The sequence below is a fragment of the Chionomys nivalis genome, chromosome 25 (assembly GCF_950005125.1).
Source record: "Chionomys nivalis chromosome 25, mChiNiv1.1, whole genome shotgun sequence".
In the NCBI taxonomy this organism is placed as follows: Eukaryota; Metazoa; Chordata; class Mammalia; order Rodentia; family Cricetidae; genus Chionomys; species Chionomys nivalis.
In genome coordinates, this window is record NC_080110.1 from 39,479,614 (window position 1) to 39,504,736 (window position 25,123).

Here is a 25,123-nt window from a genome sequence, read left to right on the forward strand (position 1 = left end):
AAGCCCTCTGATGACTCCATCTTAAGCTTGTTTGACATTGAAAAGAAAGTGATTGCTTATGGTCATCTACATGGTCTTAAACAGTCAGTAGGAAAGTATAGTCAGGGTTCAAATGATCAATACATTTTTTTCTTGGTTCAAGGACTGGAGTGCTCAGACATTATACTTAACCATGTAAGATGGTATTGAAAAACTATTTTCCACTAATGAATCCCTTCTTGACTAAAAAAAAAAATGTATTTTATAAACTCTGAATTACTCTTTTTCTGGAAGAGTAATGTGTAATGTTACCTGAACCCTAAGTGTCTGTGTTCATTTCCTGATTTAAGGGGGCTGCCAGACACAAACTTACAAACTCAGGAAAATGATTCAGGATTACCTGAGTGGTATCTCTGAGAAACTGCTGAAAAATCCTATGGGGTTGTATTTCTCTTCTAGTTTTGTGTTGTCTGGTTGTAACCTCAGTGAATAGAATCTGGACTTCACTCAGGTCTGCCCTAGTGTTCTCCCTCACTGGACATTGTGTCTGGTACACGGGCAGAGGCACTATAACCGGGGGGCGGGGTATGGCTAAAAGGGCAATTATTTTAACTGACTTCTCTTACAGAGTTTCCAGTCATTTGCTCTATGTTCATGACTCTGACCTAACAAACAGTTATTTGCACAGTTACACTCTGACTTAACAAACAAAACTTATGTCACCCAAAACTTAAACACCCATTTCTCTGACCTTATTCTTCTACAGAGTTCTGGTACATGGGCCAGCAAGCAATATGATTACACATCACGTTAAATAGGACTTATGTTAATCAAAATGTTGAAGAGTTTTTCTCACTGTATTCATCTCTTTATGTTCCCCCCGAGGTTGTAATGGAGGAGAGTCTGTGGTCAACTGAACCTACACTGGCCAGCGAGAAGTCTTAAACTCTGTAGCCAAACTAATGGCTGTTGTGAGGAAGGCCGCTTGTTTGTTTCCTGGCCGCCCAGACTCCCAAAATAATCACACAGAAACTATATTATTTAAATCACTGGTTGGCCCATTAGCTTTAGCTTCTTATTGGCTAATTCTTACATCTTAATTTAACCCATTTCTATTAATCTTTGTATCACCAGATGGCTGTGGCTTACCAGGTAAAATTCCAGCATCTGTCTCTGGCAGGGCTACATGACTTCTCTAACTCCACCTTCCTTCTCCCAGCATTTGGTTTAGTTTTTCCTGCCTTTCTCTGTTCTGACCTGCTCTGCTATAGGCTCAAGACAGTTTTTTTTTTAATTAACCAATGGCATTCACAGCATACAGCGGGGAATCCCATGTCAAGTGGCCTCCTTCAGGGTATAGATTGTGAAGTGCACAGCAGTGACGAAGCTTGCTAAGAGTTCCTTGGATGGTTTTCTTGCTTGTTCTTTTCTTCTAATGAGGCCCAAACTGCCACATCTTTTTCCAAACTATACTCTCAGTAGAGATTATAGAAGTGCTAAGAGCCTTATTTTTTGTGGGTTACAGACACTACCTACCTCACATAACCTACTTCAAGGATCTATGTTACCCTCACAGGGTGATCTCACATCCTGGATCTTTGCCATCTGTTAAATTTTATCTTATTGTGGCTCATTAGATTGGCTATCCTCTGAGGCATTCTAACTGCTACCCCTTGTATATCACCGTCTTTGCCACCTTGGAAACAATTAGAGCTACCCCAGACCTTCAACGGTTAGGTTGACCTCTGAGAGGAGAAAATAAGTTAGACAGACTCCCTGATAGACAGACAGATAGGGAAAGGGACCATGACTAGGTAATAAAGATGATGACTGACTTCTTCCTCACCCTTCTGACCCGAGACAAAACCCAGTAGCTTGAAACAAAGAGCTTATGGACTTTCTTCTAACCAACTAACCCTAACTTAGGGTTAAATCCCCTCAAAGACTTAAAACAAAAAAGCAAACAAAATGGCTCTCAAGGAGAGGATAGGCTTTGGCTTTTCAAATCCCCACTTTGTTTTGCAGAGGGTCTTTTCTCTCTCTATACCTGCTATATGTATTTCCTTACCCCTAATAAAAACCATTTTGTCCTCGCAAATACATTTTTAATGTATAAATGGTGCTGTGTTCCAGAGTTCAGTTTCTACTTGACTAAGAGGCATAGTGTCCCATGCCAACATCTAGACATCTCCAAGAGCTAGAGGATAGACAGAGAGAGGAGTAAGATGGTCTAGAGTGACTATCTGTATATCTTAGAAGTGAGGGTAGAAGGCAATGGGACATTGCTTGCCTGCAATCTGAAGGAAGAGAGCAAAGGGAAATACACCTGCATGTATGGGGACCTGAAAACAAAAGCAACCTTAAATTACCATTACTATTGTTCAAAATAAGAGTGTTGTAGAAAGGGAAGAGGTGGCCATCTTCTGTTATATGAATACATACATATTTGGGCTGAGGCTCTGTGGTAGAACAGGGATCTAAAAACCCTGGATTTGATCCCCAGGACCAAGGAAAGGAGGAAAGAAAAGATGTTAAAGTTTTAGTTTGTGACAGTTTACTCAACCTTCCCAAAAGTTTGTACTGTTATTACAGCTCAGAAGTTGAAATAAACAATCTCTAGTTAAGTGAAAGTGAATTTAATAAGTATGCTGTTGCATAGACACAAATGGAAACAGTTTATGGAACCTCAAATGCAGAAATCATGCTTAATACAGAAATGAAACCTTGAAAACAGGAAGCAAAAATGGGAACAAGACTGAATTTCATAACATGTTTGAAAATGTACTTAAGAGATTGCACTATAATTTCCCAATTATATTTCTTAATGTGGAATACCCAGTCTTTGTGTAAACCCAGAACATGTTTTTATAGTGTAGCTAAAGTAGGAAGGAAACATCTGCTTATAATGTACAAAGAGGAAGCCTTCCATCCCAGGTTCTATATACATTGGTCTGAAAGCTTAAGATAGCAGAAACAATGAGAATTGGGAAAGTCTTCATACAAAAGGCTGACCAGCAGCTGGGATGCCTGTTCACAGCCATGCTGCAGATTCTTAGGAGCATTCCCTGGCAGGAGACAAACATCTTAAGAGAAAACTCACATCTTAGATTTTTAAAAAAATATTTATTTTATTTTTATCTTATGTGTGGGGATGCTTTGCCTGCACATATGTCTGTGTACCATGTTCATGCCTACTATCCTTAGAGGTCAGAACAGTGTGTCAGATTACCTGGGACTGGAATTACAGACAGTTGAAAGCCACCATGTGGGTGCTGGGAATTGAACCCTGTTCTTATGCAAGAGAGACAATTACTCTTAACTACAGAGCCAACTTTTAGCCTGAAAATTCATGTTCATATACATATGAGCATAAGTTCTGCAATATATATATAGTGTGTAGGGTGAGAATTGGGGTGGATAGACAGTTACCGTACAGTGTGTCAAGGGTTAGAATTGAATCCAGAAAGACTTTATTCTCCTTTTAATTAAATTTTACAAGGTACTGTAGTGGATATCAAAGAGGAATGAACTTACCTGACTCTAAATCCAAGCCACTTACTGCGTTTTCCTGGCTACCTCCTTTGCCATGCAGTACATCTGTTATTCATCTGTAAAGTGGATATTCATGCGTATGACTTTTGTGAGAACTTTAAAGCTTGGAACATTTGATAAGTAAAAGTGAACATTATTTCTTTTTCATTTATAGCCACACAGTCTAGACAGTGACCAACTCTTGACTCTATACTCTCAGAAATACCTCTTGCAGCTTCTTACTTCTACCCAGACCCCAATATGCTCTGGCACCCAGATATGGTGGATGTACAGCAGCTCTCTTAGGCCCAATCTAACATGGTGTTTAGAAAAGATTTTGAGTCTGTTACTCTCCAGGCTAGTACGATTTAGCTCATAAATAGTTCCTGCTTGTCTTTGGGGTTAAGTTGTAGATTCCATTGCTTTGGGGGTTAAGCACTTAGGTCTGAGCCTGCCCTGCAATCTCATCTTCCTTGCTGTTCAATAGCTATCCTGTACTGCTTTCAGTGCCTTCCCCAGCCTCCTCTTGCCATGGTCTTCTTTTTTATGTGTATGAATGTATTGCCTGCATGTATGTATGTGTGTGAAGTATGTGCACACAAAATAGGGCATTGTATCCCGTGGGACAGGAATTACAGATGGTTGTGAGAGAGGAATCAAACCCCATGTTCTTCAGTCCTTCCACTGTCCTTCAGTCCCAGTCTACCTCACTCTCCACATGTCTCTCACTGGGATACTTGTTATGTAGGTCTTAGAGGAACTTCCCCCACTAGATTATCATCCTGTCCATTCCCAAACAGTCACTGGAGCTAACTGGACAATTCACACATGAGAGCTGTTTTCACCTCATCATTATCCTATAAACTCTACAAAGGCAAAACCTTCCTGGTTCCCGAGGTACAAATAAATGGCTTGCCTAGGCAATTGGAGTTGCTAGTTAAAACACCTTGGGACCAGTATTGTCCACTGAGGGTGTTAGACTGCAAACACGCAAAGACACCCAATATAGAAGACTGTTAAAAGTTAGTTAAGAGCTTAAGACCAAGGACACGTTTCCCAAGACTGTTTTCCAATTTCAAACATATCTACAGAAGTGTCTTAACATTCAGAATTTCTTATACAGAAATGCTTTTTCTTTTGAAACTGATTTTGGTGGTTCCTTCAGATGTTCATGCCATCTCCTCCCTGCATTTTCCACATGGCCTCCTTTCACAACACTGACCACCCACCCACAGCTCCACAGGAACATGCGTAACTTGTACTTTCTTAAGACCAGTAAGAAAGCCGGGCGATGGTGGCACACACCTTTAATCCCAGCACTTGGGAGGCAGAGGCAGGCGGATCTCTGTGAGTTCGAGACCAGCCTGGTCTACAAGAGCTAGTTCCAGGACAGGCTCCAAAACCACAGAGAAACCCTGTCTCGAAAATACCAAAAAAAAAAAAAAAAAAAAAAAAAAAAAGCAAGACCAGTAAGAAAGAAAGTTGCAGGCAAAAATGCAATAAAAACACTCAAAATGCTGCTGAAGAGAATAAGGAAGGACACTGCACTGATGACATGTGGGTGAACTGCAAACTGCTAATTGTTGTCCTCAGCAGAGCAGGCAAGGCAGAGCATAAGAAATGAAGAAATGGGCAGAGAGCATGAGACAGCATGGCAGCTGCAGCGACAACAGTAAATTCTCCTGAAGTCTTGGGGTTCAGTGCACAGTAGAATTTTACTAGGCTACTGCTCTTTTTCAGGCTAACTGACCAAGCATGGTGCTTCCACACAACAGCTTCCGAGCTCAAAACTGTAGCTCAGCATCTGCCCTTTTCTTGTGACTCACCTCCCTTCCCTTTTCTATTTCTTCCCTCCCAAATACCAGACAGCATGCTATCACAATCTATATTTTAGACCACAGCTGTGTAATGGATGGTGGTCAAATCCAGAATTTAGTTAATCATCTCAAAGAATGACTTCCTGCCTATCTCTGCAGACTCAAGAGTCAACGATCCGCTCTCCTGCAGGTTTAACTGCTCTGCATAGAGACTGCCAACCAGCCTTGATTTTCTGTGACTCCCCTTTCTGCACACTTGGGTGTCAGCTCCCCTGCCTTCTAGACTACCATTTTCTATCTTGATACAAACTGTTTGAGCTTTTCACATCTGTCCTCTTACCTTCTCTGCTTCCATTGCCCTTGTTGACTTACATACTTAAAAGTATTTATTCATTTCTATGTGTATGGATGTTTTGCCTACATGTGTGTCTGTGAACCACATGTGTACCTGGTCTTGTGGAGGCCAGAAGAAGGTGTCAGATCCCCTACACTGGAGTTCCATATAGTTCTGAGTCACTATATGGGTGATAGGAACTGAACCGGGGTTCTCTACAAGAAGAGTCAATGTTTTTGATTGACAAGCCTTCTCTCCAGCCTCTTTGTTTGTTTTTTGGAAACGTGTCTTACTGTGGTTCTGAGGCTGCTCTCCAATGCCTGTGCTCCAATAAACTCCCACCTCAGCATCAAGAGTATGTGGTAGAGAAAGCAGTTGGTTCCACCTGCCGTATGCATTATAGAATCTTTAGTCAACATTCAATGGAATTTGCAGGACGGCAAGTCAGAACTGTGTGTCTATCCCCCTCCCCCCCCCCCGGGCATTCTTTAGAAACATCATAAATTGTGGCAAATTCTTGCATTTTACAGTTGGTTTGCATTTTAGACATTAGTCAAAAGTTAGAATCTTCATGGATTCCTTTTTCTAGGCCTGAAGTCCCCCATCCCCACCCTCACTTGGCATAAGGGATTAATTTTCTTCTACTTTTGGTCACAAGGAAGCTAAATAGATTGTGAGCCAAGGATAAGCAAAAGGAAGCTGTGCTGCGTGTTGTGGAAATGTTCATAATCCCGGCACTTAGAGACAGAGGCAAGAAGATTCCTACAAACTCAGTCAACCAGGACTACACAACACGGCCTTCTCTAAAACAAACAAATAAACAAACAAACCTAAGAAAAAAAGAAATAAGTAAATAGTAGTTCATTGCAATATGACAAAAACCTGGGAAATATTGCCACCTTTCTTAAGATGACAAAATTCATATAGCTTACTGAATAAAACATGTAGTATACATCAAATTTCTCTAAGAACAAATCCTGCCCAGTAATTATGCTATTTTGTTTGCTATTTTATTTTTAAATTTTTTGCTCTTAAGGGAATAATAAGGTAAGATTAAATCTTGTCTCTATCCATATCTCCTATCACAGGACAAATACTTTAACACCACCACTTCCCTTTTTTTAAATTGATTTTCTTGAGCTCTACATTTTTCTCTTCTCCCCTCCCTGCCTTTTCCCTCACCTTCAACCCTCTCCCAAGGTCTCCATGCTCCCAATTTACTCAGGAGATCTTGTCTTTTTCTAGATCCCTTGTAGATTAGATCCATATATGTCTCTCTTAGAGTCCTCATTGTTGTCTAGGTTCTCTGGGGTTGTGAACTGTTGGCTGGTTTTCTTTGCTTTATGTTTAAAAGCCACTTATGAGTGAGTACATATGATATTTGTCTTTCTGTATCTGGGTTACCTCACTCAATATGATGTTTTCTAGTTCCATCCATTTGCTTGCAAATTTCAAGATGTCATTTTTTTCTATTGTGTAGTACTCCATTGTGTAAATGTACCACATTTTCCTTATCCATTCTTCGGTCAAAGGGCATTTAGGTTGTTTCCAGGTTCTGGCTATGACAAATGATGCTGCTATGAACATAATTGAGCACATGTCTTTATGACATGATTGAGCATTCTTTGGATATATACACAAAAATGGTATTACTGGGTCTTGAGGAAGGTTGTTTCCTAATTTTCTGAGAAATTGTCACACTGATATCCGAAGAGGCTGTACCAGCTTGCTCTCCCACCAGCAATGCAGGAGTGTTCCCTTTCCCCACAACCTTGCCACATAAGTTGTCATCAGTGTTTTTGATCTTGGCCATTCTTACAGGTGTAAGATGGAATCTCAGAGTTGTTTTGATTTGCATTTCTGTGATGGCTAAGGATGTTGAACATTTTCTTAAGTGTCTTTTAGCCATTTTAGATTCTTCTGTTGACACTTCTCTGTTTAGGTCTGTACTCCATTTTTTTTATTGGATTATGTGATCTTTTGATGTCCAATTTCTTGAGTTCTTTGTATATTTTGGAGATCAGATCTCTGTTTGATGTGGGGCTGGAGAAGATCTTTTCCCATTCTGTAGGCTGTCGCTTGCTCTTATTGACTGTGTCCTTTGCTTTACAGAAGTTTTTCAGTTTCAGGAGGTCCCATTTATTACTTGTTTCTCTCAGTGTCTGTGCTACTGGTGTTATATTTAGGAAACCACTTCCCTTTCTAATAGACACATTAGATCAGGACATTCACTTTGACTAAGGATGACAAACACATACTGAGGGTCTCTCTGCATGTCCAGCACAGTAATTGCCACTGATGAAAATTAGGGTGACTGTGTGTGACATGGAATCTCTCCTCTAGTACAGATACAGGGCCCAATGTATTTGCTTTCTAATATTGTCATATTTAAGGATGCCCAAAGATCCAGGTTTAATTTCCAGAACCCATACAGTGGCCCACAACTGTCTGTAACTTCACTGTAACTCCACTCCAGGGATCTGACACCCTATTCTGGCCTTCATAAGGCCAGGCACACTTGGGGTCTATAGACATACATGCAGGTAAGAATAAATATACATGTAAAATAAAAATAATAATTAAAGACGGGAAAATTTTTATTATTGTCTTCTCTGTAACAGCAAATAAAAACATTATTTGAAAAATACCAGCAGTCTCCTCAAATGATCTCTATTAAAGGTTACAAACCATTAGATTTATGTGTTTGGTTCCACTTGAGTTTTGAAGTGCTATTGCTTATGGTGACCCTTTATGATTTAACATGGAGAGGAGAGGCATGGTGTAAAAGGAGCTAGGAACAATGTTAATAGGAGCCTCACCTATAATAGTAACACAAAATGAACAACATCAATAAAAACATTCTAGAGTAGAAACTGGCTAAGCAATGCGATGTCACATGATGTAGCCTTCTAGAGAATTGCTACAGGCAGCAGGTCCATTCGGGGGAAACATACAAATAAAATGATCAAGTAAAAATCAGTGCAGAATGGTGGATGCACAAACAATAATTTGATATGATGGAATGTTGGTGAAAAGTAGTTGCTGGTTTTTAACTGTAAATATTAGTTGTGTCTTTTTTCTTTTGGTTGTGTAGCTTTATAATAAAATTGAAGAAAAAATCCTCATGCAGAAGCAGAACTACCTTTGCTATCTTAAAGAGCCACAATTTTTTTTTTTTTGGTTTTTTGAGACAGGGTTTCTCTGTGGTTTTGGAGCCTATCCTGGAACTAGCTCTTGTAGACCAGGCTGGTCTCGAACTCACAGAGATCCGCCTGCCTCTGCCTCCCAAATTTAAGCACTTTGAAATAAGTACTGTGCACTTATTCCTAGACCCCCAGAACATCTCTTATCAAACTTGTAGGAAAAGAAGGTCAAATGCTGAAACTGGCAGAATTGTAGGGACTTCCTGTTTTACACATAGTTCAAAAGTTAGAGACCACAGCTACAAGAGAAAGGAGGAACCTGGAGTATTCTTAAATACCAGGCTTGCTTTCTTTAGTCAGCCTGCAGCAGATCCAGCTTCCAGGTCAACATGAAGGCTCTCCTCACACTGGGATTCCTCTTGCTTTCTGTCACTGTGCAGGCTAAGGTCTATGAACGCTGTGAGTTCGCTAGAACCCTGAAAAGAAATGGAATGGATGGCTACAGGGGAATCAGCCTGGCGAACTGTAAGTTTCTTCTTAGATAAGAAACTCCTACAGAACAGGTATAAGGAAGCAATGAGTGAGCAGAGTGGGAACTGGAGCCCATAAGCTTTTAGAACCCTGTGTATTTGACTTGGTTTAATTAAAAACTAAAGTCTTTGTCTTTTTCATCAGAGATACTGGGGTGAGGACATGGAAGGGACACCTAAGGTAATAGGACCTGAGGTGCTCTTGGAGTGACACTGGGTTTTCCAGTTGCTACAGACTCAATAGTCCACAGGGGGCTGAGAAAAGGTGGGAGGACTCACTCATTCAGAACTTGAGTTCTCAGAAGCTGGAGTGACTGGTATTTGTCTTCATTGCTCTTACTATGGTATGAACCTTTTGGGAGAAAACTTTTCAAAAATTTTGAACTTCCTTTATAGGGCAGAGGATCTGATTTCCTTCAACTTGCTGCTGAAATGAGGTCTGATGGATCAGAACATGAATGATTAAATATGCTTCTTCACTATGGGGTAGCTTTTCATTCTGTACAATGGAAGACAGGGATGAGGAAAAGTTGTTCATGACTTACTCCCTCTACGTCACTGTAATGAGCGTGCTTTTCAGATTCAATTAAGGCAGCTACTACTCAATAACTAATTGTCCCTGAACAAGTGAACAGACAGATGTATGAGTGGATGTGTGTATGTGTGAATGAATGGGTGGATGGATGAATGGAATTGCAGAATAGCCCTTCCTAGTCTAATGTTCTTGCTTTCAATATTCTCACCAACCATTTGTGAAGATACACACTCCTGGAATACAAGCAATGGGACACTAAGGCAGGAGACGGCATGTTCTGTGCAAAAGTAGTATACTTAGTGACACAGAAAAGAAAAAAAAAATTCCATCTTAACATGCAAATTCACCTTGTTATTAGAACATCTCTGTGAGGAAATTCTCATTTTTCTAATAGCTTATATGCTTAATATTAATTAATAATTCAATATAAATATGAATATTAATACTAATTTAGAACTTAATCATATTATAAATATATTAATTATAAACATGTTAATTATAACTACATTAATTTATAAAATTCACCTAACTACTATTTGTGTTTTTATTTTAGGCAGAAGTGTATTGATGAAAGATGGGGAAGGGGAAAGCAGGGAAAGAAGTAGCTATTTTATTTTGGGGAGTAGGGAGCATGGTTACACTGTATAGCACTGTTGGCTCGGATCTTGCTATGTAAACCAGGCTGGTGTCAAACTCACATAGATTCACCAGCCTCTGACTACCAACTGCTGGGAATAAAAGTGAACACCACTGTGACTGCTTCATCCATCTGAATATTTTAAAAGTATCTTATCCTATTTATTCTCAGTGCAAATTGATTTGTCCTCAAAGAGATTTTCTTTGGGATACTTGAAAATCACATGCTGACTAGGTATAGCAGTTACACCTACTTGAAATGCAGAGACGTAACAATAACTTGAAGCCAGAGACTACCCTGAGTAACACAGCCAGACCTGGCCTGAACTAGTGGTAGCATAGTTTATAACTTAATCATATGATTTTACTTATAAAATAAATCACTTGTAAAATACAGCCATCTCAAGGAGCTAATTTTGGTATCCAATATGAATCATTTGCAGTTGTTGCTTATTGATCAATATTCTTTTTCTTTCTAGGGGTGTGCTTGGCTCAGCATGAGAGTAACTATAATACACGAGCTACAAACTACAACCCTGGAGACAAAAGCACTGACTATGGGATATTTCAGATCAATAGCCGATACTGGTGCAATGATGGCAAAACCCCGAGAGCAGTGAACGCCTGTGGGATACCCTGCAGTGGTAAGACATGGCAGAATTAGTGGGATAGGGAACAACTCACCTGCTCTTACGTGCAAGAGCAGAGATTCTGTGCAGGAGACACACTGATGGAAACATCAGGAACCTGGGAGACTGTCTGGACTGTTAGAAAGTCATTGTTAAGCACATCTATTGCTAACAGGGGGATCCAGTCTCCGGTCAGCACCCAGAGTATGCAAAAAATTCATCTACATGTCAAGGGCTAGACTTTTCTTGATGAGGGTTAAATAAGGAAGCATATGCTTTCTGATGGCAGCTTTCTCTTTTGCTTCATCTTAAATAATTCTCTTTAAAAATATCTCTGTCTTCATAGAGCTACATTTTTACATATAGCTACATATCTCTTTACATACATACACATACACACACATACATACATTCATACATACATCTCTCTCCTATATGGCCATACATCTTACACACAGTTTTCACATAGATGTGTATGTTTCTTTTCTGTCTTTCTCTTCTACATCTTTTCTACAGAGCTTCATCTTCTTTGCCTCCACACAGTTACAAATCTCCACACAGCCATGGATATACATCTCTTTTACAACATGCAGCACTTTACACAGCTCTCTTTCTGGATCCACTCTCACACACATACTTCTACATCGTTCACCCACTCTCCACTCCCTCACACTTCCTCAGGCTTCATCTTCTTCATCTTTTACATTTCTCTCCCACAGCTGTCTTCTCCTGCACAGCTTCCTCTCTTTAAACTTCCACTCCTCTCCCAGCCAAACTTTGAAAAATTACATTTTCAGGTCCAACACTTTCTCATAACACAAGATAAGTCACATAATTTCTTGTACGCTTGGGATGTCACATTGACTGGCCAGTGAGTAAAACTTGGCCATGAAGCCTAAATGTTAGGGTTCTCAGGGTTTCCAGACAGAAAATAAACAGTTAAGTTAATTGGCTGAACCTTGAGCCTATAATATAAACTAAGGCTTGCACTATGTGCAAAAAGTCAATTACTGAGGAAGTTATGTTTACTAAATTGCTTCTAGTCTGAATCAGCAATAAATAATACCTAGGAAAATGACCTTGTGCATTTGTCTTCAGGAGTAACCAGATATTCATCTCCAGGGGTAACCAGGTTGCTTTGAGTTTGTTCTGGAGTCTAAAATTAGCTGTCTTTGTGACTGCGGATGCTATCACTTTCCTATGTCAGTCTGAGTGATGAAAACTATCCTAGTGCTCCTTCTATTCATCACAACTGTACAGCTTACCAGAAATCATCTTTCTGACCATACACAGCTGTGTGTGCCCAGCAGATGGAATATTTACATGAGATAAACACAAGCAGTGGGAAAACATCCACAGCAGTTCTTAGGGAAGAAATTAAGTGGCACATGAGAGAACTTACAGACAGGAACAAGTGGTCATTCACAGTCAGTAATTCCATGGCATTACCAGGTGGCACTCCCCATCAGAGAGTCATTCATCTGGTGGGTCAACCTGCTGAAAACTAGTTGTCACTTGCTGTATACCTCCACAGCCCTCTGTGCACATAAAGATTAGCTAAGGAAGACATTAGTCTTAGGGCATAGCTTGGTGATAGAATACCGTGCCTACCACTCAGAGGGCCCTGGGTTCTGCCTCTAAAATCACTGAATGAATAAGCAAAATACATAGTGCCTGGGAAGACAGCTCAGACAGAAGAGTCCCCTAAGCCTAGGTTTAACCCTCAGCACCCAAATAAAAGCTGAGTTTGATGACATGCATTTGTAAGACCAGGCCTGGGGGGCCAAGACAGGCAGACCCATGGGGCTCACTGGCCAACCAGCATAAGCCAGTTCAAACGGCAGACCCTGTCTCAGAAACAATGTGGACTATCTAGGGAACAGTTCCTGGGGCTTTCCTCTGACCTCTACATACACATACACACATGTACAGGTTCACTGGCACATATATCACCACACAGAGACACACATGTTAAATTAATAAAAAATTAAAAAAATAAAGAGTTGGTATCATTAAAAGTGGATGGGAATTGTTTAACCTATACTCACATGCACTCACGAGTAAACAGACACATAATTAAAATTAATAAAAATAAACATGCAAAAAGTTGTCATTTTGTAACTAATGAAAGTTTCTGAAATATGTACTAATTAATTGTAAGTGGCTTTATTGGTATTTGTCCTGAATATTTCCTTTCTGACTGTTTACTTAGGGGTAGTTATAGATATTGTTATCAGTCATTGTTGACAGAATAAATCTTATTATAAACAGTTCTAACATATACACATGAAAGTATTACTGTAATAAAGACCGTATGACAGGGAACTACCGAGTAACTGATATTTTGTCCAACTGGCTTCTGTAGTAGGAGGCTGCTTGTTCGTTTCCCAGCCACCCAAACTCCAGAAATAACCACACAGAAGCTATACTAATTAAGTTGCTGCTTGACCTATTAGCTCTAACTTCTTTTTTTATTTTTATTTTTATTGAGCTCTACGTTTTTCTCTGCTCCTCTTCCTGCCTCTCCCCTCCCTTTCAATCCTCTCTGAAGGTCCCCATGCTCCCAATTTACTCAGGAGATCTTGTCTTTTTCTACTTCCCATGTAGATTAGATCCATGTACCTCTCTCTTGGTGTCCTCATTGTTGTCTAGGTTCTCTGGGATTGTGATTTGTAGGCTGGTTTTCTTTGCTTTATGTTTAAAAACCACTTATGAGTGAGTACATGTGATAATTGCCTTTCTGGGTTTGGGCTACCTCACTCACAATGATGTTTTCTAGTTCCATACATTTGCCTGCAAAATTCAAGATGCCATTACTTTTTTTTTCTGCTGTGTAGTACTCTGTTGTGTAAAAATACCACATTTTCCTTATGCATTCTTCAGTAGAGGGGCATTTAGGTTGTTTCCAGGTTCTGGCTATGGCAAACAATGCTGCAACTCTCACTTCTTATTGACTAGCTTTTACATCTTAATTTAACCCATTTCTTTTTTTTTTTTTTTTCCGAGACAGGGTTTCTCTGTGGTTTTGGAGCCTGTCCTGGAACTAGCTCTGTAGACCAGGATGGTCTCGAACTCACAGAGATCCACCTGCCTCTCCCTCCCAAGTGCTGGGATTAAAGGCGTGCGCCACCACCGCCCGGCTAATTTAACCCATTTCTATTATTTTATATTTTACCATGAGGTTCGTGGCCTATTGGCAAGGTTCAGGTCTATCTATCTCTGGTGCTGGCTTCATGGCTTCTCCCTGACTCTGCCTCCTTTCTTTTCTTTTTTAAATTTATTTATTTATTAAAGATTTCTGCCTCCTCCCCACCACCACCTCCCATTTCCCTCCCCCTCCCCCAATCAAGTCCCCCTCCCTCGTCAGCCCGAAGAGCAATCAGTGTTCCCTGCCCTGTAGGAAGTCCAAGGACCACCCACCTCCATCCCAGTCTAGTAAGGTGAGCATCCAAACTGCCTAGGCTCCCACAAAGCCAGTACGTGCAGTAGGATCAGAAACCCATTGCCATTGTTCTTGAGTTCTCAGTAGTCCTCATTGTCTACTCTGTTCAGCGAGTCCGGTTTTATCCCATACTTTTTCAGACCCAGGCCAGCTGGCCTTGGTGAGTTCCTGATAGAACATCCCCATTGTCTCAGTGTGTGGGTGCATCCCTCGCGGTCCTGAGTTCCTTGCTCGTGCTCTCTCTCCTTCTGCTCCTGATTTGGACCTTGAGATTTCAGTCCGGTGCTCCAATGTGGGTCTCTGTCTCTGTCTCCTTTCATCGCCTGATGAAGTTTAATATTCAGGAGGATGCCTATATGTTTTTCTTTGGGTTCACCTTCTTATTTAGCTTCTCTAGGATCACGAATTATAAAAAACAATGACTTCTTGATTTTTGAATGCAAATGGATGGAAATAGAAAACACTATCCTGAGTGAGGTAAGCCAGACCCCAAAAGAGGAACATGGGATGTACTCACTCATATTTGGTTTCTAGCCATAAATAAAGGACATCTGCCTCCTTTCTTTCAGCATTCAGTTTAGCTTTCCCTGCCTAGCTCTACTCTATCCTATCATGGGCTCAAGTCAGTTTCTTTATTAACCAATGGTATTCACAGCATACAGAGGGGAATCCCACATCAGGCTTCTGTGTGTATTGATGTACTCTTTGTGTTGAAAGATTTTAGAGCAACTTACTAATATCAAATTTTGTTTTTAAACTCTTTAGAATGCATGTTCAAATAATCTAATTCTTAGATAGACATTATTTTATCAAGCAAAATAACATAGACTTATGTTTTTAAGATGAAACTTTTTTTTTTTTCGAGACAGAGTTTCTCTGTAACTTTGGAGCCTGTCCTGGAACTTACTCTGTACACCAGGCTGGCCTCGATCTCATGGAAATCCATCTGCCTCTGCCTCCCGAGTTCTGGGATTAAAGGTGAGCTCCACTACTGCTGGACTCGATGAAACTTATTATTTTTATTATTATTTTATTACTTTAAAAAATACTAATCCAAATTCCCACTCCCCTCCTCCCACTCCCTCCACACACCTTTCCACCCTTCCCCCTCCAATCCTAAGCCAGGGCAAGGCACCCTGCCCAGTGGAAAGTCAAAGGCTCTCTCTACTATATCTAGTTTGAACAAAGTATACATCCAAATAGAATAGGATCCCAAAAAATCAGTACATGCAGTAGTGACAAATTCCAGTGCCACTGCCAGTGGCTCCTCAGTCTGTCCCAACTGTCAACCACATTCAGAGGGACTAGTTTGATGCCATGCTCCTTCACTCCCAGTCGAGTTGTAATTGGTGAGCTCTCATTAGCTCAGGCAAATTGTCTCAGTGGGTGAACCCTTCATGGTCTTGACCTCCTTGCTCATATCCTCACTCCTTCCACTCTTCAACTGGACCTTGGGAGCTCAGTCCAGTGCTCTGATGTGGTTCTCTGCCTCTGTTTCCATCTGTTGTTGGATGAAGGTTCTATGGTGATATTTAAGATAATCATCATGCTGGCTACAGGGCAAGGCCAGTTCAGGTACCCTCTGCTCTATTGCTTAGGGTCTGTAAAGAATTGCATTGGGATTTTGATGAGGATTGCATTGAATCTATAGATTGCTTTGGGTAGGATTGCCATTTTTACTATTTTGATTGATCCTATCCAAGAGCATTGGAGATCTTTCCATTTTCTGGTATCTTCTTCAATTTCTTTCTTCAAAGACTTAAAGTTCTTTTCAAATAGGTCTTTCACTTCCTTGGTTAGTGTAACCTCCAAGATATTTTATGTGATTTGTGGCTATTGTGAAAGGTAATGTTTCTCTGATTTTCTTCTCTGCTTCTTTATCCTTTGTGTATAGGAGAGCTACTGATTTTTTTTTTAGTTGATCTTGTATCCTGCCACGTCACTGAAGGTATTTATCAGCTGTAGGAGTTTTTGGGGTCACTTATATACACTATCATATCATCTGCAAATAACTAAAGTATGACTTCTTCCTTTTTAAATTGAATTCCCTTTATCTCCTTATGTTATCTTATTGCTATTGCTAAAACTTCAAGCACAATATTGAAGAGATATGGAGAGAGTGGACAGCCTTGTCATTTTCCTGAATTTAGTGGAATGGCTTTGAGTTTCTCTCCACTTAACTTGATGTTAGCTGTCATCTTGATGTATAATGCTTTTTATTATATTTAGATATATAGAGATCCTTGTATCTCTAATCTCTCCAAGACCTTTATCATGTAGGGGTGTTGGATTTTGTCAAATTCTTTTTCAGCATCCAGTGAAATGATCATATATTTTTTTTCAGTTTATTTAATGATGGATTACATCAACAGCTTTTCGTGTGTTGAACCAGCCTTGCATCTCTGGGATGATGGATGATTTTTTTTTTGATGTATTCTTGGTTTCAGTTTGCCAGTATTTCATTGAGAAATTTTGCATACATGTTCATGAGTGAGATTGGTCTGTAATTTTCTTTCTTAGTTGAGTCTTTGTGCAGTTTTGGTATCAGGGTAACTGTAGCTTCATAAAAAGAGTTTGGCAATGACCCTTCTGTTTCTATTATGTGGAACACTTTGAGGAGTATAAGTATTAGCTCTTCTTGAAAGTTCTGGTAAAATTTTGCATTAAAACCATCCAGCCCTGGACTTTTTTTGTTTGTGAGGTTTTTGATGGCAGCTTTTATCTCCTCGTGGCTTATAGGTCTATTTAAATTGTTACCCTGGTCTTGATTTAATTTTGGTATGTGGTATCTATCTAAGAAATTCTCCATTTCTTTTACATTTTTTAATTTTGTGGAGTACAAATTTTTGTAGTAATAACTAATGATTCTCTAAATTTCCTCAGTATCTGTTGTTATGTCCCCCTTTCATTTCTGATTTTATTAATTTGGATGTTCTATCTCTGTCTTTTGATTAGATTGGATAAGGGTTTGTCAATCTTGTTGGTTTTTTCAAAGAATAAGCTCTTTGTTTCATTGATTCTTTGGATTGTTTTCTGTGTTTCTATATTGTTGATTTTAGCCCTCAATTTGATTATTTCCTGTCTTCTACTCCTCCTGGGTGAGTCTGCTTCTATTTTTTTAAGAGCTTTCAGGTGTGCTATTAAGCTGCTGTGAGCTTTCTCTGTTTCGTTTATGTGGGCACTTAGTGCTATGAACTTTCTTCTTAACACTGCTTTCATAGTGTTTCACCACTGTCCCTTAGGTTTAGATATGTTGTGCCTTCATTTTTGCTGAATTCAAGGAAGACTTTTATTTTTTCTTTATTTCTTCCTTGACCCAGGGGTGCTTCAGTAATTGACTGTTCAGTTTCCATGAGTGTGTAGGCTTTATGGGAGTATTATTCTTGTTAAATTCTAACTTTACTCCATGGTGATCCGATAAGGCACAGGTGGTTACTCATTTTTTTTTTTTTGTATCTGTGGAGGTTTGCTTTGCTACCAAGTATGTGATCAATTTTAGAAAAGGTTCCATGAGGTGCCGAGAGGAAGGTATATTCTTTTCTATTTGGGTGGAATGTTCTATAGATGTGTGTTAAGTCCATTTGATTCATTACATCTGTTAGTTCTCTTATTTCTCTGTTAGGTTTCTGTCTGGTGGACCTGTCTATTAGTGAGAGAGGAGTGTTGAAATATCCTACTATTAGTGTGTGGGGTTTGATGAACGATTTAAGTTTTAGTAATGTTTCTTTTACATATGTGGTTGCTCTTGTATTAGGGGTATAGATGTTCCGGGATTGAAACTTCATCTTTATGAATAGTTCCTGTTATGAGTATAAAGTATCATTCTCCATCTATTCTGATTGATTTTAGTTTGAAATCAATTTTTTTTAGACATTAGGATAGCCATACCCGCTTGTTTCTTAGTACCATTTGATTGGAAAATCTTTTCCAACCCTTTATTCTGAGGTAGTGTCTGTCTTAGAGGTTGAGGTGTGTTTCTTGTAAACAGCAGAAGGCTGGATCCTGTTTTCATATCCATTCTCTTAGCCTGTGTCTTTTTATAGGTGAATTGAGTTCATTGATATGTGATATTCATGACTAGTAGTTGTTAACTACAGTTATTTTTTTAGTAGTAATGTTTGTTTTTGGGGTTATGCTGGTGGGGAATTATCAGAAGTCTGTGTTATTGTTCGTATAGTTAGCTTCCGTGGGTTGGGGGTTTTCATTCTAGTACTTTTTGTAGGCTAGATTTGTGGATATGTATTGTTTAAATCTATTTTTGTCATGGAATATCTTGTTTTCTCCATCGATGGGTATAGTGTTGAGGGAGCTGTGGGCTGCTTCCCAGCCTCCCAGCTCCTGGCCACTGGCTAGCTTTACACCCCAAATAACAACACACAAATTGTATTCATTTAAACACTGCTTGGCCCATTAGCTCTAGCCTCTTCTTGGCTAATTCTCTCATCTTGCCTTAACCCATCTCTAATAATCTGTGTAGCACTAGTCTTACTGGGAAAGATTCAGCATGTCTGACCTGGTGGCTGGCTGCATCACGTCTGCCCTGAGAGGAGCTGCATGAAGTCTGAGCTCACTTCCTCTTCCTCCCAGCATTTTGTTCTGTTTACTCCGCCTATCTAAATTCTGCCCTATCAGATGGGCCAAGGCAGTTTCTTTATTGACCAATGAAATCCCACATCATTTCCCCTTTTTCTGTTTAAAAAAAAGGCTTTAACTTTAACATAGCAAAATTACACATAACAAAACAGTTATCAAGTAAGAATTACAATATTTACATCTATTTTATCTTTATCATAACTAAGGAAAACTATAACTAACTATCTATTCTTCAACTCCATCAAAGACTCGAGAAGGATACAATATTTCCTAAGCAAACAAGAAAAAAGCAACTTCCAAACTCTAGAAATGACAAAGACATCTTGCTGCCTGGACAGTCACCCAAAGTTCTTTTGTACCGCTAGGGCATCCATCTTCAGCCTTCAGGCCCATAGTATCCAGAGACATTTCCATGAAGCAGGAAATTTCAAAGGCAGTTCAGTCACTATCTGTTGTGTCCTGCAGAGTGTCTCACAGGCTCTTTCATGAATCAGGAACCCCAAAAGATCATCTCACCTTTAGGCAAGTTCAGCAGTCCTCTCTCTGCGGGTTCTTTGTGTCCAGTTTATGCATCAGTCCAGGCAAGAGCAGTTTCTTGCCCAAATAGCTAACCAACTCCATAAGGATCCTCTTAGATGTCCATCTTCCTCTTTAAGTAGCTGGTGCTGCCAGGAGCAGACGTGTCTCATTGTCACGAAAAACCCTAAGTTATTAAAACATTAAATGTCCTATTCTGTAGTCTTTGAAAGATATGAAGAATGTCTATCTAAAATATATCTATGTACATCTAGAAAATCTAACTAACATAACTACAAGCTTGACTATTATCAATGATTATCCATTAACAACCTATATACATTAGATTTTTAAATGAACTACACAATCACAATACCTTAATCAAGAGCAGAAATACATATACATATAAAAAAATTGACCTTAAAATCCATACCAATGCAAATTATTCATATATATATATCATATCCCGCTTTAAATGTAAAAGAACATTTATAAACAATATTTGGGAATATGGATGTAGTTATTTCTATCCAAACTGCTTCCTGCTATATAGGGGCACTGTTAATTAGGTCTTTTATGGTGTAACCTGTCTGTTAGGTTCATCTCAGTCAGCAGTTGAGTGAAGTAATTTTTTGAAGGTGTTCACAGCAACTCTTCAGGAGGGCATGGTCCATCATACCATATTGGGATACTAGCAATCCACAGGGTCTTATCCTCTGTGAAAACAAAAGAAGAAACTCTTTTCCAAAGTATCATATCCTTAGATCCAAATTCTGAAGTCAAGGTATTTTCAAAATATCTATCTTGGATTAGTTCAGCAGCATTTATGAACAAATATCTTTTAGCAGCTGTTGCTCTTTCCTCAGCATTCAAACAATTCAAAGAGAGCATAATAGCATACATTATCAAGATTCTCTGTGTATTTTCCATCTTTGTGCGGCTTTATTTTAACCTCTATTTCATTTATTTTTACATTTTGACTTTTTGAGACAGGTTCTCTGTATATCTTTGTCCTGGAATAACTCTGTAGATCAGGCTGTCCTTGAACTCACAGAGATCCATTGGTCTCTGCCTCTCAGGCATTGAGGTTAAAGGTGTGTCCTACCACACCTTGAAGTCACAGAGGTCAATCTACCTCTGCCTCCCAAGTGTTGGGATTAAAGGTGTGTACCACCACACCCAAACTCTCTTTCTTTTTCTTTTTTAAGAACTTGAACCTTTAGCCTGCATATATTTTTTTTATTCTTTTTTAATTAAAATTTCCAACTGCTCCCCGTTTCCCATTTCCCTCCCCTCCTCCCACACATTGCCCCCTCCCCCACTCCCCTCCCCCATCCCCACTCCTCTTCTCCTCCCCCCAGTCCATTCCCCCTCCCTCTCGATACTGAAGAGCAGTCCAAATTCCCTGCCCTACAGGAAGACCAAGGTCCTCCCACTTCCATCCAGGCCCAGGAAGGTGAGCATCAAAACAGGCTAAGCTCCCACAAAGCCAGTTCATGTATTAGGATCGAAACCTAGTGCCATTGTCCTTGGCTTCTCATCAGCCTTCATTGTCCGCCATGTTCAGAGAGTCCAGTTTCAACCCATGCTTATTCAGTCCCAGTCCAGCTGGCCTTGAAGAGCTCCCAATAGATCAGTTCCACTGTCACAGTGGGTGGGTGCACGCCTCGTGGTCCTGATTTCCTTGCTCATGTTCTCCCTCCTTTTGCTCCTCATTTGGACCTTAAGAGCTCAGACCGTTGCTCCAATTTGGGTCTCTGTCTCTCTCTCGATCTATCGCCAGTTGAAAGTTCCTGTGCCATTCTCCTTGGCCTCTCGTCAGCTCTCATTGTCCGCCACATTCCGAGAGTCCGGTTTTATCCCATGTTTTTTTTCAGTAGCAGTCCAGCTGACCTTGGTGAGCTCCCAATAGATCGGCCCCACTGTCTCAGTGGTTGTGTGCACCCCTCATGGTCCTGACTTCCTTGTTCATGTTCTCTCTCCTTCTGCTCCTCATTATAACCTTGGGAGCTCAGTCCGGTGCTCCAGTGTGGGTCTCTGGCTCTATCTCCATCCATCGCTAGATGAAGGTTCTATGGCGATATGCAAGATATTCATCAGTATGATTATAGGATAGGTTCATTTCAGGTTCCCTATCCTCACAAAAGCATTTGTCCAACTATGTTCATAGCAGCATTATTTGTAATAGCCAGAACCTGGAAGCAACCTAGATGCCCTTCAATGGAAGAATGGATGAAGAAAGTGTGGAATATATACACATTAGAGTACTACTCTGCGGCAAAAAACAATGACTTCTCGAATTTTGCATGCAAATGGATGGAAATAGAAAATACGATCCTTAGTGAGGTAACCCAGACCCAAAAAGAAGAACATGGGATGTACTCACTCATAATTGGTTTCTAGCCATGGATAGGGGCCACTGAGTCTATAATTTGTGATCCTAAAGAAGCTAAACAAGAGGGTAAACCCAAGGAAAAACATATAGATATCCTCCCAGCTATGGGAAATAGACATGACTGATGGGCAAAAAATTGGAATCTTGGGGGTGGGGTGGGATGGGGATGAGGGGTGATGGGGAGAGAAAAGTGTGAAGGAGAGGATGAGGGGAACTGGGGGAATTGGGGTGATTGGGGATAAAGGAAGGTTGGATAGGGGAGCAGGGAAACTCATACCTTAGGTAAGGGAGCCACCTAAGGGGTGGCAAGAGACTTGAACTTGGAATGGCTACCAGATGCCCAGGGCAATGTCCCCAGTTAGTTCATTAGCCTGCATATATTTTTAACACACTGTAAACCATTTCGAAATTTTCTTTGTCTTTGAATCTCTTTTTACTGTATATCTCTCTTTTTCTGACCACGAGTCTTTAATTTACCAAGCAATATCAGTAGGACTAAAGCCGTGGCTTTGGCCGCTGGATCCAGCCCATTCCTTAGCTTTTCAGGCTCATGGTGGAGATACCAGCTGTAGCCATTTTTATTTTACTGGTTATAAATCCCTAGGAAGAGTTTTATTCACACAAAGCTTGTGCATTGTTTTCTTTCTTAAAGTATTCATTTATGTGAGTGTGTGTTTTGCCTGCATATATGATTATGCGCTGCTTTTGTGCCCGGTACCTGTGGAAGCCAGAAGAGGGCTCCCATTTCCTGGAACTGGAGTTACAGACAACAGAGAGCTGCCATGTAGGTGCTGGGAATCAAGTCGTCTGTAAGAACATCCAGACCCTTAGTCACTGAGCCAGCCTCTGTTTTTCTTTAGGATAAATTTTCACTGCTATGCCTAGGTGACAGTTCCAGTGAGGTTTTTTTTTTTCAGTGTGAGAAGGAAGAGGAACTTCTCTCACGTTAGCTGACAGTACCACAGCCTCCATGTCAATTCGTTCTCATTACTACAGTGTATTCTCTACTTTTTATCAGTGCTGGAATCCTAAGAACACTCTACCACTCAAGTATATCCCAACCCCCAGGGACTTCATAAATGAGAAATAAAATAACTTACACCATTTCAACAGAATAGAATCAAGAGAATCTGTCTCCAGTAATCACAGATTTATGGACACTTGGAAATTAATTCCTTGTCTTCACTGCTCAGTGTCACAGAAGAAAGCTGGCTGGATCTGAACTAAATGGATTCTTTAACCGTCCTTGTTATTTCCCACCCCTGTCTTTTAGCTTTGCTCCAGGATGACATCACTCAAGCCATACAATGTGCAAAGAGGGTTGTGAGAGATCCACAAGGCATTAGAGCATGGTATGTGGGAACTTTGGAAGGGGACACTGCTGGTTCTGTTCTATGTAGTGAGTCTTTCTGAGACCCAAGTGTCATTCTGAGCACTGCAGGTACAGCTGGGGACTTTCTCTACATCATTAGTTTTAGGGAATTTCTTCAGATTGTGAGAATTCCACACATGACAACTTTCTTGTTAGGCCTCCAGACTATTTGTAGATCAGTTAACTGCTTTTTGCACATGATGTTACATTGACAGTGAGGACACTGGGGTCTGCTCAGGGTTTGGAGAGGATCACACTGCCATGTAGACATAGCTCCAGCAGTTTTTAGGTGTAGTTGTAGCCTGTGTTTCATACTAGATCTTGGTCCAGCATCCAGTCACCATTAGTGCCACTGTTAGACTATTTCTCCCCCAAGCTTTAAGAATATGTGTGACAGAGGAGACAAGTTCAACCATTCTCCCCATCTCACTTCCTCCACAGGGTGGCATGGAGAAACTACTGTCAAAACCGAGATCTCACCCAGTATCTTCGGAACTGCAGATTGTAACTGCCGCGTGCTTCCAGTTCAGCTCATTCTGTCTCTTTCTCGCTCGAGAAGTAGTTACAGGAAAGGTCACACTTCCTTGGCTTCCCGTCATATAAGCAGCCTTTGAAAAGAATCGAGAGCAAAATGGAGACTGTTTCCCAAGAGGCTTAATGCTGACTAATGTGTTCACTGTTTTAAGAAAAACCTCCATTTTTTTCATTAACCCATGCAGCAGATGCTGGTGACAGTGGTCTAACACTTCAATAGTTCTTCACAGATGAAATCACTCACATGTAGTTTCTTCAAACTTAATCTTCATCTCTCCTTTGTTGGATTCACACACATTAAATCTTAAAGAGACAAGTTGTTCTTGGGTGAAATGGCAGCTGCGTGAGTTCCCAGGCCTTGTGTATGATCTCAGCATCCAGGCAGTTAGAACAACCACAGTGCGTGGCAAGGTGGGTTTTTAAGGGAACAGAACTCTGGGTGGATAGAACTGAGACTGCCTCAGCTCAGAAACTTGTAATGAAATATGTGACCTTTCAAAAACATTTTCTTAGATTTGGCCACTTATACTGCTTAAAAGTAAGTTCTCAACTCATGTATCAGTCTGTTTTAATTCTTGAGAGAATGTTCCCATTCCTCTTGCTGATCATGAGGTCTTCCAGACAGATTAGTGACTGTGCTAGCTCTTAGCTTTCTTAAAATAACTTCAAGCATATCAGCTAACTCTGAAACTGATGAGTTTGGATCTGCAAAACTAAGTGCATTGTGAAAAATTACAAATACCCATTAAACAATTTCAATGCAAATCTTGTCTGTGTTTACTCTCATATGTTGTCTCGGGGCAAAATTGTTTATATATTGGGAAAATCAACATGGTACTCTTTCTAGGGCTTATGGTCTCACCTACTCTTATTCACACTTAAATCAACTACACACAGCCATTGTCTACATCCTCATCTACACGTGGCATATACCTACATCTTCACACACACACACAGACTGTGCCTACACCTTCATCTATATACACAACCAGCTGAACATTTTCTGGAATTCAAAAGCAAGCTGATCAATCTCCCTTGTCTCTAATAGACCCATGATAAAGTAATTCCCACATGATGACATCCTCCAGTCATGCAGACATGAAGACATGGCTACAGTGACAGCCATTCCCTGTGTGC

General features: G+C 40.2%; 1 protein-coding gene across 1 annotated transcript; it reads left to right on the forward strand.

Annotated features, from left to right (window-relative positions):
* Positions 1–9,110: 9,110 nt before the first annotated feature.
* Positions 9,111–24,696, forward strand: LOC130866343 (lysozyme C-2). Its single transcript, XM_057757702.1, has 4 exons — positions 9,111–9,329; positions 10,985–11,149; positions 23,354–23,432; positions 23,894–24,696. The coding sequence occupies exons 1-4, from the start codon at positions 9,194–9,196 to the stop codon at positions 23,958–23,960; spliced, it is 447 nt and encodes a 148-aa protein (XP_057613685.1). The 5' UTR covers positions 9,111–9,193; the 3' UTR covers positions 23,961–24,696.
* Positions 24,697–25,123: the final 427 nt, after the last annotated feature.

Coding starts and splice junctions, on each gene's coding strand:
- LOC130866343 (XM_057757702.1), top strand. CDS start 9,194: ATGAAGGCTCTCCTCACACTGGGATTCCTCTTGCTTTCTGTCACTGTG. Junction 9,330..10,984: donor GGGAATCAGCCTGGCGAACT/GTAAGTTTCTTC, acceptor TTTTCTTTCTAG/GGGTGTGCTTGGCTCAGCAT. Junction 23,433..23,893: donor CCACAAGGCATTAGAGCATG/GTATGTGGGAAC, acceptor CTTCCTCCACAG/GGTGGCATGGAGAAACTACT.